This window comes from Limulus polyphemus, unplaced genomic scaffold (genome assembly GCF_000517525.1).
Source record: "Limulus polyphemus unplaced genomic scaffold, Limulus_polyphemus-2.1.2 Scaffold2366, whole genome shotgun sequence".
Classification (NCBI taxonomy): Eukaryota; Metazoa; Arthropoda; class Merostomata; order Xiphosura; family Limulidae; genus Limulus; species Limulus polyphemus.
In genome coordinates this window covers 55,454-71,550 of record NW_013667976.1, presented here as the reverse complement: position 1 = coordinate 71,550, position 16,097 = coordinate 55,454, and the positions used below count along the sequence as shown (strand labels likewise).

The 16,097-nt window shown below is 32.9% G+C and overlaps 1 protein-coding gene across 1 annotated transcript in view; it reads right to left on the bottom strand.

Annotated features, from left to right (window-relative positions):
• The window catches only part of LOC111087606, an 80,192-nt gene that overhangs the window by 31,951 nt on the left and 32,144 nt on the right, over positions 1–16,097 (bottom strand). The window contains exons 18-23 of the mRNA XM_022394820.1: positions 12,137–12,251; positions 10,241–10,568; positions 9,196–9,407; positions 4,960–5,186; positions 4,542–4,725; positions 4,216–4,383 (exon numbers count right to left, since the gene is read on the bottom strand). Coding sequence (XP_022250528.1) covers positions 4,216–4,383; positions 4,542–4,725; positions 4,960–5,186; positions 9,196–9,407; positions 10,241–10,568; positions 12,137–12,251 — 1,234 coding nt within the window. The remainder of the gene's footprint in view (positions 1–4,215; positions 4,384–4,541; positions 4,726–4,959; positions 5,187–9,195; positions 9,408–10,240; positions 10,569–12,136; positions 12,252–16,097) is intronic.

The window sequence follows — 16,097 nt, the reverse complement described above, 5'->3', positions numbered from 1 at the left end:
TCATCCTACTTCCATGTGGATGTCAGTTCCCAGTAGCCAGGTTTTGGATTTAGAGTAGGACCAATCAACATAAGTCCTCACACATGTATTACAGATGTCTATATTCCTCGATCATTTCTACTCCATCATTGTAGTGGCTCACAATGGAGGTATTGAGAATTTTTATGGTTCTTTCCCTTCTGCTATACCTCGATGTTTCTTATTCTTAGGATGTTAATGTGCTTGGTGTGGTTCCATTCAATTTCAATTTTGAGGGAGATAGATAACATTATGTAGACATCTTTTCAATACTGGATGTCGTGTTCCTGGATCGATCTATCAATTTATCATATTCACATGTGCCCTGTTCATGAGTCAGGGGGTACTAGATTCCTTCCGGTCTCATGAACTTGAGGTGAAGATGGTATGATCCTCTTTCTTACCCCTGCCAGATGGCAGATTTTTGGATTGTAGTTGACTTGCCACTGGTATGATCCTCTTTCCTACCCCCACATGGATGTCAGTTTCTGGTGGCCTGGGTTTTGGATTGTAGTTGACTTGCCTGTGATATGATCCTTTTTCTTACCCCACCTAGATGTCAGTACCTGGTGGCTGGGTTTTGGATTGTAGTTGACTTACCGATGGTATGATCTTCATTCTACCCCCACATGGATGTCAGTACCCAGTGGCATGGGTTTTGAATGTAGTTGACTTGCTGTGTACGGCTCGTTGTGCCTTAGCCACTCTACACCTAGGGGCACATCCTTTTCATTTTATGCACTTTCTGGAGTTGAGTTTCATAAATATTGCATGGTTTGGAACACATTCTGGTCATAGTTCTCTCCCAGTTGGATATGCTCCTCTGTTTCCCGTCCATATATGCCACATCTTTTTACGATGGGCACAGAGTATATCTGATTCAGAAGTGGTGCAGTTCCCCACATCATATCTTAATATCTGACTCTCTCTCATCTTAGGGAGCAGATGCTTCTTTCTTTCTTTCCCTTGCACCAGTCCCTCTCCTTATTTAATGTGGGATTCTAGCTATTTATGTTAGAGGAGGTAATATACCATATCAGTAGCTATAATTTTCCTACACTGAAAATATATAAATGTATTTCTGAAAGGTACTTACCCCATATCACACTTCCCACCCTTCCTCCCCACTGAAAACTGATGCATCCATCTTCTGCCTAAACTTGAAGGGATAGTTTGGTAGAATTGAATAGAGGGAGTCACATGCATCATGAGAGTATGTTGTACTCTTATTGATGGAGGGTTGACACATGATGATTTGCATGAGAAACACTTTGAAATCAGTCAATTCCAATAGAGGAGAGATAGAAAACTTGTGGTATGCGTAAAAAATTTTCCATATATAGGGCAGCACTAAACAAGAATAACTATTTATGTGAGAGGAGGTAAGTAACTGTCAGACAATATAGTTTCAGTGCAGGAAAAATTATAACTTTTTGGAGTCTATATAAACTTGTCATAGAACAGGGAAACTCCCTGACATAAAATTGAGGACTTTGAGATATTGTGTTAATTTAGTAATGTTGTTTGATAGGTATTCTATAATATTACTATAAAACTGGAAAATGCATTATAACACATTGATAAAGAAATTACTCATTAGGCTTCATATGGAATGTTATAGGTAAGTGTAGCCATATGGTACCAGATACTTCTAAAGCCTGGCTTCCATGCATTAGTATTGCTAAGCAAAAAAGGGGAGAAAATATATATGTGTATATATATAACATATAAATATGAAAACACAAAGACAGAAAAATAATGTAGGTCTCATTCAGCAGTTTGAATACACCATCTATCAGATTTAACTACTTACAAACTTTATATGTGAATTAAACATTATAACTATAAAACGTAGGAGCAGACATAGATGCTCAGTCCACAATGTCTTACCTCAAAACTACCATTCACTACTTGCAGTTAGTTGTCAGAAGGTTGTTTCTTTTAATAAAAGCAAGAAAGGAGAGATGAGAAATATAAAATATAACTTATCTTCTGGAATAGGCATTCCTGCCTTCATAATAGTCACACACCTGTATTAACAATATAATAGCAGTAAATATTGAACTAGAGTAGATAAACATACATATAGATATATATATACGAACACACACATTTGCTGATGCATAATTTTATGCATTTGATGTTATTTCAGTGGCTCAATATCTTCAAAAGAAACTGGCAGAAAGTGAGAGTATTGCTGAATTCCCAGCTGAATGGGTTAGTGTATTTGATTAAATAATGTGTATTATTTGTGGAATGTACTTATACTTATATTTCAAAAAATAAGTTTAATACATACAAATATGTATATTTATGCTTAATATATTAATCTTTCTGCAGATTTAACTATCATTTTCTCATTTATGTAATGTGTTATTGTCTTAATAATCCTTTTATCTGTTTTAACTTGTTTTGGAATTGCTAGTTCCACAAGTACCTTAGGGTGTATATACAAGACTTCTTGAGAATCAATTGAATATATATAATTATAGTTTTCTTTTGGTACCATTTGTCTTTAATTGCTATAAATTCTCTCGATCAGCTGAATCCTGGTGTATCATACATCTTCAGTGTCTCAGTGGAAAACAAATTTGGCAAAAAAAGTCAATTGCAAAGACTGGAATTAACTCGCACACAGGAACCCAAACCTTTTGTTGGTATCTTAGGGCCTTGTGCAGTAGATCCGTCACAGCTTAATGTGTATGAAGCTGATGTTCAAGACTGTGGTACTTCAACACTTTTAAATAAGAGAATTGTGGTATGTTAACTGAATATAAAAATGAGTCTTTGTACATGAAAGAAATTCTAAAATGAGCTTTAATTTTCTTGCTTCATCTAGTTTCTTGAAATTTGATATTATCTGTGATTTACTTTAGATGGCTGCAAGTGAAGTAAGAGTCAGTATTGACCAATGTGTTTGTTTTTACTCTGATATAATCTATGTACTACATTATTAAAATGCATGGAGTTTTATGCATGGAAGAACTCTTCCTTGTTTTGAAATAAGTGAAGATTCATATCAAGTGTGTAAAATTCTATATGCAAATCTTATTGAACTTTTACAGCCATTGAACTTAATTTAAGGTTTTAATAATCTGTTGAAATAACGATATTGATTAAGTAAATTCTGAATTAAAGTGTTCAGAATTCATCAAATTACTGGAATTGATAAAAATATTGATTTAATATATTTAGATTGTAATGATTTCATGATTTATATAAAAAAGAACAAACCTCAAAAGAACAGTGATACATTTGTTCAGAATCTACTGATTTAATAGTTGAAAAATACTAAATTTGTGTATTTAAAATTCTTTCAAGTATGAATCGATATATACATTGCCTAGCTAGCTATAGTGATATAGAAAGTTTTAATGCTACAAAAGTATTGAAACAAGAAAGTCAAGACTATGAAAACTAAGTTTCTTGAATTTTTTTTACATTTTAAGTAACTCAGTTTATTTAGTTTTTACTTTCTTATTTCAATATTTTTTGTACCATTAAAATGCTTGTTTGTTTCCTTTTGATTAGCAATACCAAGTGTGAAGCATGTGTATACGTGATTCAATTTTTACTCATCAGGATCCCTACCCAACCTACCCTCAAATCTAATTATCTACCCAAAGTTGTGCATTGTACATTTCATATATACATATACACATTAGTATTCTTTTTGGCACAAGAAAGGAATTATTGGACCCCAGACATAGGAGTTCTGTGAAAGAAGTAGAGCAATAAGGTTCATAATTATTTTTGTATGCTTGTCTGGAAAAATCACTTATTTACTTAGATGAAAATTTATTCGAATACTGAAATTTTGATTCACTCCATAAACACATACCTAGCGATTTTAGCAGCTTTACAAGTACAGTGAGGTTTAGTTTTGTTTAGCTATTTATAATATTTAGATATTTTAAAGATGGTTTTAAATGGGGATTTTTATGGCTGCCGTTTTTGTTTCATGATGATCCCTACATTTAAGTACTACCATGCTTAATGATAAAACTGAAGATTTAGTGGGATCTACAACCCATATGTATATATTTATTAAATATTTTTGCTCCATTTATGTGCCAAAAACAATCACAGAAATTAAACAGATGTCTTTTATACGTAAAAGATAAAACTCTTGAAGTATTTATTAATTCATAATGTCAACAGTGAAGATATTAAAATAAATATTCTGAGCATTCTTACCTTTATTAATACTTTCTTGTATAGTTTGCACTATATGGTCAAGATCTTGGTGACTACTAGTACTTGCTGCTTGATTTAGCACAACCTCAGTACTTTCTCTGGCACAAAGAGCACCACCACTGCATGCAGCAAGAGAAATGAGGAGCCGATCACTTTTCTCCCCACTTCCTAGAGAAACAAAAGGAAAATAATTATTAAAAGAAGGGCTTATCTTGATTCTCAATAACTACTGATTTCTACATTCATATGTGTATAATCAGCATCACTGTTCAAAATCCAATGTATGGATTTGGAAGTAATTGTTATAACATATTTCATGTACTTACCACAGGGCAGATGAAGGTTTTTCAGGTCTAGCTGAACACCTGGAGTCAAGTAAATAGTAGTAGCACCAGATGAAAAGTGAAAGACAATAAAATATGAATCTGAAGTATAATATTTCTGATTCCAGATGACTTTTCCTTTTATATTAAATGGTGTTAACAAACAGTTCCCTTCAGAAGGTGTAACCTGAAATAATAAGCAATATTATTTGCTTTAATATGTAAAATAACAACTGCATGGACAAAATCTCCGTGTTATTTATCACCATGGATTATTACCCTGAAAAATGCAAACTTTCTAGTCCAAAACATTATGCTTTTTTGGTTACAGACTACATAACTGTAAAGTTTTCAACAAAAATAGTTTAGCTAATAATCTTACCAATCAAAAATAAAAAGCATTACCACAAAAATCACCTACCTCAAAAGACACTATTCTTGGTTTATTCACTGATCCTTTGAAGTGAATAGAGTGTGATGATAAAGATACATTTGTTGAAGGATACTCTACTAGCAATTCTATAGAAACGTTTAAATAAATATTACCGATGTATTCTGATGTAAGAGATATAGGTTTTGCTCTTGATAATCCCTTAAACATGAAAGTTTCTGAAGTTTCACTGTCTTCAGTTATTTGATATTTAGCATCTGAAAAGAAAATAAACAATTGTGAACTCACTGTATCACTAAATCTAATTGAGAAAGATTTGATTACACTGGGCAACAATAAAAATTTCTCTTCTACTAGAAGAAAATGCAACTGTTTCTAAGTAATTTGATGATGCTTTTAATTTTCAAGTTATGATAGATTTATTCAAAATATTCTTTTCTTTAATAACTTTATTCATCCATTGAAAATTGCATTTAAGAATATTCAAAAACAATACATAATAGTAATGAAGCAATTAAATATTTCTGATGAAATTTTTGCAATTGAATCAAGATAGTTAATAATAAAAAAGTTTAAGAATAAAGTTATAACAATTTTTCGAGTTTTAAGTGAACATGTACATGGAGAAAGGGCGTAAGTAAAGATGCCTGTATTACGAAATGAGGCTGAGAATAAGAAAGTTCAACTAGCTAGGTCAGTAGCATAGAAAGTTACATAAAGATATTGCCTAGCAACGAAGTAAGTGCAATAAGAAAGTTACGAAAAAGTCGTTATTAACAAGCAAAAGTGGTGCTTTGATGTGATATCTTTTACAAGACACTGGTGTATTAGAACAAGTAGAAAGGCAACCAGCTAACTCAATATAACAGTAACCAATCACTTGAGAGTTTTGATTATGGTTCTGGGTTAGCCCGGGAACTTGCACAGATCAACCAAGAAAGTGGTAGGACTACTTGCGAGTAGTTCTGGATACTGTTTGGAAGGTCAAGAGAATACCAAGAAAATATGGTTCAAAAACCCCTGTCTAAAACCAAAAAATCAGTTCTCCTCCAAGTTCTTGAAGTGTTATCAAGTACCCAAACTCTACTGTTCATGACCATGGCTATGAAAGTCCCAAACTTCTGCAAGTTTACCAGTCCAGCTCTGTTGTAAGTATAGATTTATGGTTTCTCTCTTAATCAGTTAATGTAAGTAATCTTAAAGGAATATTCATGTTTAACTAAGAGAAGTGTACCTATGTGTATTAATGGATAGTCTAAATTAATGGTATTTGAAAAGTGTATAACGATTAACAGACTTTTGATTTATATTGGATGTTATTTGGAAATGGTTAATAAATGTTATAATTTGATCAATGTTGGTCTGGGACTCTGATTCTTTATTCTAACCATAAATTACCTCGAGTTAGCGACTTGTGAGCTCCACTCGCCACTGCAAATCCTCCACTAAATAAAATTGGTGTGACTGGCAGTATAATTGAAACTCCAACAATTAAATCCATGAAGGCACTGCCCGTTGCAGTAATACCAGTTTCAAAAACAATGAGTATAATAATATTATATATTGAAAATACACAGAGGTTATGTTCAGAACTTTCATCATGGTATTTTTTGTCACAAAATATCTGCATGACTTGTTGCGGCTTTCATATATGTTTTCAGTTTCATGCTAGAAGAACCAACGGTAATCTCCCATCATAGCAGGATTCCAGTGTCCTTGATATTGCTTTTCCAATGTAGAAATATCTTGGTGGAAGCACTCACCATACTCATCACTCACTGCACCTAGATCATTTGAAAATAAGTCTACATGGGAGTGTAAGAAGTGCATATTTAGTGAAATCCTAGACCACATTTTTCTGTAGTTCTTGAGCATATCATCAATCATCACAGCATAATTTTCATTTCTGTGATTTCCTAAGAAATTTTTGACAACCAGTGTGAATTACAGGCAGCAAGCTCTTTCTGATTGAGTACTGTTTCAAAATCATCATCCATCAACACCTGCCAAATCTTTTGCCCAACAAAGACACCACCTTTCATTTTTGCTTCAATTTTTGGAAATTTGTCAGACAGATATCTGAAACCATTACCATATTTGTTCATTCCTTTTACAAAATTCTTCATGAGTCCCAATTTAATATGAAGTTGGGGCAGAAGCACATTTTGAAGATTCACTAAAGGTTGATATTTGATATTCTGTTTTCCTAGTATTTAATTTTCTCTCACTAGCCATTCCTTCTTTTTTAAATGATTTTTATCATCTCGGCTGTCCCAGAGACACAAAAAGCAACAATAATTGGTATACCCACTCTGAGGCCTTGCAGGATTGATATAACATTTAGATCACCAAATATATTCCACCTATGGTGATCATATTTGATGGTCTCAAGTATACTCTGTATGCTTTGATAAGTTTCTTTCAAGTTAACAGCATGAGCAACAGAAACTGATGACTTTGTGTTCCCATTGTGCAAAAGAACAGCTTTCAGACTAACTTTAGATGAGTTGATAAAAAGTTTCCATGGCGTGTAGTACCTAATTCTTCCATTAATGAATCAACAATTGTATGGAAACACAAAGTATCTTGTATGCTTTAGTGAAAAGCAAGACTTTGATGGCAACTTCCGTAATTTGATATTCTTGTTCCTGGAGCTAATAAATTCCATTGCTGTAAACAAGAGCCAAGAATTTCCCCATGCTGCCTTGATAGGGACAAGTCATGTCATCTTGTGTAATCAGATGAAGCAGTTTATACTGAGGTGCCACAGTAATAGAATTACTAGATGAAGATAATTCATTGTCTTCTTCACAGGATAACTTATCTGTTTCCCCATTCACTGGTGGATGTGACACTGGAAGACCATCTCCATGAGGTACTGGTCTCATTGCAGATGCAATATCTGGATATTTAATGTATTGTTTAGTTTTGCCTGAATATCCAGAAACATTAGTCAATTAGATTATCTTTGGGCTCACACCATATCATGGGAACTACAAATGGCATACTTGCTCACTTCTTATTCAGCCATTCTGTCAAGCCAGATGTGAAAACTGTATAATACATGTGTGGAATCCAATATTTTTCTTGGTTACCAATTTTACACCCAAAATAGTGGTAGTAGGCTACCTTTACTGTGTGTGTGTGATGTTTTTCCTTTGTGAAACTGTAATATATTTTCCACAAATGTAGCATAAACTGTTTGGTTGATTTTTGTGCACTTTCTGACTTTACATAAACTGGAGACAGCCAGCATTTCAAATGATTTTCTAAAAAATATAAAATTTATATTTACAGAACTAGAATTTGAAATATTTAAAAAAAAACAAAGTTTGCAGAATTTGATTATACCGTGGGTATGATGTGAGGAAGAAGATTAGACTTTGTTTTGACTGTGTGTGGAGCGATGTGAAGTGACCAACTGAGTGAGTGAAAAGCAACTGTGAGAAAGGCATCTGACTCTGACCCATTTATGCTCAGTCGAGGGATATAAGGGTTTCATGATTCCTGGGTGTAGCAGGTGAGCGTGGGAATGAAGCAAAAGTGGTGCAATTCACAACAATTATATTTGGAATTTTACCCCAACACAATACAATCAATGTTTGATGTTGTAAAGATGTATACTTTTTACTCATTAAACTGTCAAAGTAAACATAATTTCACAGCATAAATCTATTGTATTGAGTTGATTGCATAGTATTTCCCATAGTGCTGATAAAATATTGAGATATTGATATAACTCAAAATCTAGAGGTGATGACAAATTCTGACTATATTTTTTTTAAATCAGCACCATCAAATTACCCTGAATCACTTGAGTTTTCTCCAGGAGGAATTTGTTTGTTGTGTTGTCCAGTGTTGTTTAAGTAGTGAGTTAAGTACATTTACCAGTTTATAAAAAATTTGAGAAATATATATGAGAAATGTGTGGTTGTAAGTATAATATTGGCACACTTAATTCACTAATTCTTTATTTGAGTATTGTAATACTTTATTAAGCTTACAGCTTAAATTTATTGTAACAAAGAAACAAAAGCAACTGAAGTATTAATTGAGGTAAATTGAATAAAGCCCACAATAGTTATAATAACAATAATTTTCAATGAATAAAATCAAATTTCAATTATAATATAGTGTTCATACCTCAGTATTTAATAGAGCTACTACTTGCATTGTAGTCCAGCAAAAAGTACAACTAAATTATGAAAAGAAAGCAAAATACTTATATATAGATATAGTGTGTAAGTAAAGATGTCTCACACTTACCATTATGAAATGTCCATCGAACTAATGCATTCTGCTTTGAATCCAAATATGCTGGGATTTCTAAGTACTTTCCAGTATCAGGTGTAACATTCAACTGATTAACTGTCCTTGGTATGGTAACAATTGGTATATCGGGCCAACTGCTAATAATGACTGCTGTGGTGGATCTTGCAATTCTTTTTTTCTTTAATACAGATAATGTGAAGGAGTATCTAAGGAAGAAAAATAAAAATTCCAATTAAAAATTTATTCTTATACTGAAGCAGCTACATAATATAATTTAAAGTTTTCTTTTAATCAAATATAAGAAAGAGGGATAGATAACATATAGACAATTATGATCTAATAATCTTCCAAAAGAAAAATTTATTAGAAATTTTGAGTTTCTTGTTGAGTATTGGTATTAGAAACCAAATAAATGAAGGGAAAATAATCTTAAAACAGAATACGTTTTTAACTGCTCTGCTTAATATAAATTATATTTATTGTATGGATGTAATCTCATTCAATATCAAATTACAAATCAATACAAAATAAATATGATTAAAAGCCCAGAAGTAAGGTCATGTAATATGAACACAATTACTATTACTAGTATTCTAGAATCATTATTCAATTTCATACTTACCACATGTTTTTAAACAGTTTACAGTATTTTGTTACAACAAAATGAATGTGTTAAAATTAAACTATAAGCTAATATAGACATGAAAGTCCAATCCAATACACTACAAATCTTTTGACTTAAATAAAATTAGTCATTAATTCAATTTGACCTACTTCTGAGACTGAAGACTAAAAAGAGTAACTATTAGGATAGTTTTTATAATTTTCCAAATTCAGTATAAAAACTTCTATTACACTTATTTCTGTGTATAGCTCCTTCAGTAAAATAATGTATTTAAACGTTGAATCTATTTATTTAATTAATGGTTAAACATATTTATATTGTAAATTATCATTTGAAATTAACTTTGATATTTAATATACTCTTTGGTTACACTGATTTTCATGTAAAATTACTTTCACTTTATTGCACACTTACTCTCCAACATGCAACAGTCCACCTGGAACACAGAAGTGAGGTAGAAATATAGCATCCCTTAAATGCATCTCTAGTCTAATCCTTTTAGACTTTGAAGTTAATGTATGACAACCTGTATATCCAATTGCTTTTTTCTTTCGGCATGTCCAAACATACTCAAGTTTTGCTTCTTTGTCTCCAGGATCGTAAGACATAGATCCATCCACACAAAATGTTTGATTGTAGCCAATTACAAGTTTAGAAGTGTGTGTAATTGCAATCAGAGGAGGTAAAGAAGTTTGAATTTTTATTGAACTGTTGAATAATACTGTACCACGATCTACATATACTGAAACCAAAGGAAAAAAGTAAGAGGCTTAAGTTATGATAGCTATATTTGAAGCTGTATTTACAAACATTTAAAATACTACTTAGAAGTACTAACAACATCTGAATGTTATTTATATGAGTTAAAAGATTGAAATCATTATTATTCATACTCTCTGACAGTTTAAGCAGTATAAAAACAAGAAACAGGTTATTGGAAACACAAAAATAACAACTTAATGACTGGCAGATGAAAGATAAATAATACTTTAAAAAAGATTAGGAAATAACATATCATTAACATATTTCAAAATAAACTAATATTCACATTAGCACTTACTAATAGGTATATATATATATATATATACATTTTTTAATTAAAACAATACAAAAACATGTCCAGACATAAAATGTTCTCTTTTTATCAGATGTCAAGAATTCTTGAGGTTATAAACAAATTTTGCTGTTAATTTTGCAACATTCTAAAGGATAAGTATGTGACATTTTGTAAAAAGAAATATATGGATAAAGAATAACCTGTATTCAAGCATACATTTTACTTACTTTGATCCTAAAATGTAGGAGAGCATGTCCATAACAAGATGAAGCACCTGAGTAAAATATGCACACATTAACAGAGGTTGGGTCTGCTATACTAAAATGATTTTGGTACCTCAACACAGTTATAGTCTACATCATCATATCCACTCATGCTCTATCTCACAACTCCACATTTTGACAACAGCCCTGAAGAGTAGTTCCACATTTAAAGCTGTAATGTTCAGAGCACACCAATCTTCCCTGCTTGCTTTCCATAATCCATCTAGTGTATAAAAACCATGGCTTTCTTAGTGCCCATTTCAAAAGATTGATTGTATAAAAATCCAAAGGTGTTATGTCTGCTGACTTGACTGGTATGTCTTTATATGGAAGAGCACAAATACCAATTTCATTCTCCAGTTGCTTAAGATATGTGACAGTTGAATGGAAGGTATGACTGGAAGCCTTTTATTGAAAAATCACACCCTGATGAACTTGTTTTTAGACTGAGTTCCTTCTTGACCTTAATTATGTTTCATACTGTTGCCTTGCTGGGGCATGTGGAAAGCTTCTGCCACTGACCTTTGAGTTCTTGGATTATCATCTGTTACCATGGTCAAGGTACAACTTGTTGAAGGTTTCTTTTTGGATAGTCCTTGTGCCCCAGATTGACCTATATTCATTTTTTTTCTTGATAAGTTAACAGTAGATTTTCAAGTATCTTGGATAGCTCATTTTAAGCCATCTTTTCAACAACTTTAATAGAATACTTGAAAGTGTTCTAAAAGACTCACCAAGATCCATATCTCAACCAACAAGCTAAAGCTGTTCCATTACTCCTGTTCAATCTTTTCTGACTTTTAAGTTAACACAAACTTTTCATAATACTTGGTTTAGTTTAATGAAAACAAGTACTTATTCACTAATTGAGTGCTACAGCAACAACTGTACAAAGACAAGCAAACTAAGGATTTCAGCACATACATTCAATGTTCCAGAAAAGAAATTAGTTTTATTTCATTCATTATCCAGTTATTTACAACAACCAACCTGTAAGTGTTAACAAGTATGTTTTTCCTCCTTTCATCTCTCCTGGAGAAAGAGACAGAACAGGACCCCAAGGTGCAGGTACTTGGAAGTCAGAACTATTCACACTCCAGAAGTACTGCAATAATTTTACCCAAGTTATCATTTTTGAATTTGTTACATAAATGTACATGCCTTCTTAGCTCATGTTATCCTCAAGAAATAATTTTAAGATAAAGCCATTTCGATACTAAATGGGTGACTTATATTCTTAATATTTTTTGAAATCTCATTAAAAAAAAGCTATAAATAATGGTTAAAAATTAACTGTTTTATTTTGCTCTTGGTAGAATGCACATGTAAGTACTTTTTATTTTTATACTGACATGCAGCTTTATTCCAACAAATGAAAAATTTCGAAACGCGTCGGCCAACTCATCACTAACTACAACTTTTACCCGTTGTTCTAACAACGTTAAGACGGCTTATCGACTTCTTGAGAAGAATTCTAAGAAGAAAGTAAACCTACAGACATCGGTCTTGTTTAACAAAATCTGCATATATTGCGTTTTGCATCCATTATCAAGGCTGAATGTTGTGTGAATTGTGATTACTGTTGGTGGATATTTATAGGTATGGGTAAGCAGGTGGTGGTATCTAGCTCGTGGAAGGCGTTAATTGGTGGAGTGTTGTATTGTGGCTTGGGGGTTTCTCGCCAAGAAGTAGCAGTGTGGGTGCTGTTCCTGTCGATTGTTTGTTGATTATGGGAGTTTGCTGTAGGATTTTTATTGCTTCGTGCATTTGAAGAGTTGTGAAGTCGTTAAATCGGCGGTTTACTTTGGTGTTTTGTACTAGGTCCTGACGTGTGAGTTGTATGTTAACGTACAGGTATTCATTTGTGGCCTGACGTATCGAGTATTTTGCTTGTTCTGAAATGAGAAAACTTCAAAAACGTTTCTTTCATTATTATATATATGTGTGTGTGTTTTCTGAATCATTTGATGTTCGCAACTGGAACACAAACAGTACTTGCACCAAAAACTAAAAACTGCCCTCCAGTAATGAAAGCATGCATTTACAAATAAGGTTGTTAGCATGTTTGTTTGTTTTAGAACAAAGCTACATTCGGCTATCTGCTGAGCCTACCGCAGGAATCGAACCCCGGATGTTAGCGTTGTAAGTCCGTGGCCTTACAAATAAGATTACGGAGCTATGCAGAAGCATTCAATACTCTCTTTAAATTGTTCGTAATTTGAAATATATTGTAATATAAGTATCTGTTGAATAATCGTTGCGTGTTTGATTGGCGGGAATGTTTACGTGGGTTTATAGTTGATGGAGTTTTGGACTGTACAAAATTCAAATCTTATCCCTCTAATATTCTTGCGACTTATTAACGACTCTTTGTTTCGTACTTTCAATACACACTGCGTGTGATATCGTCAATGAAACTCTTAATGGTTGGGTAACCATGCAATGAAATCAATGGTCAGTTAGTGTAGTGTCTCATTAACGAGCTATTCCTCAGATAGGTTCTCATAGATCTTACGTTTCATAGTCTGAATTGGCTTCAGTTATACAGGTAACGTGTCTGATTTGAACTGTCTTCGACAAATTACTTGATTCCAACACCCGGAAGCAGAAAAAGAATTCAAACAATTGTTCTATTTGGTCTAAGGATATGCTATGATGTGTACCTTATTGGAGAGATAAAAACAGCTTGGATCTGATTATCCTAACAAGTCAAATAGTGGAGTAAAAACTGCTACACAACAATAAGAATAAACAGATTAACTTTAGGAAGACATTTTTTTAAAAAAACATAACACAATCTGAAAAATATACAATGTCTTTGTTATAAACACCCTGAGGCATATAACCGTATTATTTCGGTTGTACTTCGTATTCTTTGTTACAACATTAAGATGTTGTTATACAAGTAAGAGTAGTTTTAAAGTAGTTTGTACGTAGTTTAAAGTAATTTGTACGTGGGCAAGCTCTGTTTAAAAGTGTGTAGAGAAATATAGAAATGAAAAATACGACGAAATTGTTAAAATAACATATACTTATCTTTGATCGAAAGGAATAACATTTATGTTATTGGCATTCAAAATCAAACATATCTTTCTTTCATCATACTGTGAACTATAGCATATTTAATGTTAATCCATTTCTTTACACATTGCAATAGTGACATATTAGACTTTTCTGGTTGGCACAACAACAATGTATGCATGCACACACACATTTATTTTCCGTAGTATGTCCTGAAATTTATCAGTCCTTAAAATTTAAGCAAAAGTATTTAACAAGTTAATATTCCGAAATGTGGCGCAAATAAAGGAAGTTTTGTTTTAGAAATGTGTTGTTAACCTTTTTCAATAACTGTTTTTGCGGGTTTTTTTTTCAGATACTAATTATTTTTCCCTCCAAGCCTCGCCATATAAATGTTAAATAGAAATAATCTCTACTTATCTATCAGCAGAGATATGGTAACGTTTCTCCATCCTTTCCTTTCCTTTAGGATTGGACTCAAATTATTCACAGCTACACAAAACAAGGTGCTGTAACCATTATTCCTCATTAAATGTCTCGGGAACTGTGTTTTACCACGTCCATTCCCATGAACTGAAAATAAACAATATTTCTTATAATCGACAAATAGCCTCTAAAGTTCTAAACTGTATAATTACTTCAAATTTATAAACAAGAGGCAGAAGATATGGATAACTTCTACTCGTAATTGTACCTCCTCTGAGAGTTATCCGAAACCTTTATCGTCTATAAACGTATACGCGAGTTCGACTGCCAATATATTAATGTTTTGAGTTACTATAATTGTTTATTTGTTACTTTATTCTAGAGCAAAGCCACATTAGACTATCTGCTTTGTCCGCTGCGGGGAATCGAACCCCGGACTTTAGCGTTGTAAGTCCTTAGATTTACTGCTGTCTCACCGAGGGACAATTAGTATAATAACCTTACACAATCAGGTGTCTCCTTTAAGAATTCATCATCAATCCATGGTGTGAAACGAGTAGTAACGATATATCAATCCATGGTGTGAAACGAGAAGTAACGATATATCAATCCATGGTTTGAAACGAGTAGTAACGATATATCAATCCATGGTGTGAAACGAGTAGTAACGATATATCAATCCATGGTGTGAAACGAGTAGTAACGATATCAGACGACCCCTCCTCTCAACGAAGCTGAAGTTTCTATTTTATTAAAAGGACTAAATTTTGTGCCTCTCGCAATCGACCAGATGGATATTTTAACACGTCACGTCCGAGCTCTGCCAATAACTCCAGCTAGCGATTCTACAAATACCACGCCGTTTGACAACAACACCTGCTCACTAGATACCTTGTAAATGCTTGGAAGATCGAAGTCAAACCTGGACACCTCCAGAAGGATAACTCACAGTTCTTGACGTTTATTAGACATTGCCGAACTGAAATCTACAAAATTAATCTCAAGAAAACAAACATGGGGCTTAATATTTCCAAAAAGTAAAAATATGCTATGTCCACCCTGAACACTCGCAAGGACATTATTAATAATCTAGCCGATAAAGGTGGCGGCATAGTTGCTTGTCGAAAGGACCTTAACATTCGAGGCCTAAACGGTTAGTTAAAGGATCCCACTTTTTACAAATTTCTCCGTGACAATCCACTTCCCAATTTTCAGAAACGAACCAAGTAAACACTGTGGTACTAACCATCAAATTTATGTAAGATTTTATTCAAATGTGTCAGGCCGGCTGGGATATGATAGACATAACAGTAGTCTAGGCGCTACATATATCATCAAATTCCATAAACAACTGCTAGCTAGGGTGTGAGTCAGATTTTTACGTAAGAATTAATAACACAACATTATTTATTTTATTTTAACACCGATTATTTATTTATTATTCTATTTGAATTAAGTTTACTATCATTCACGATGTTCTATTTACAAACTGGAATCCTTAAAT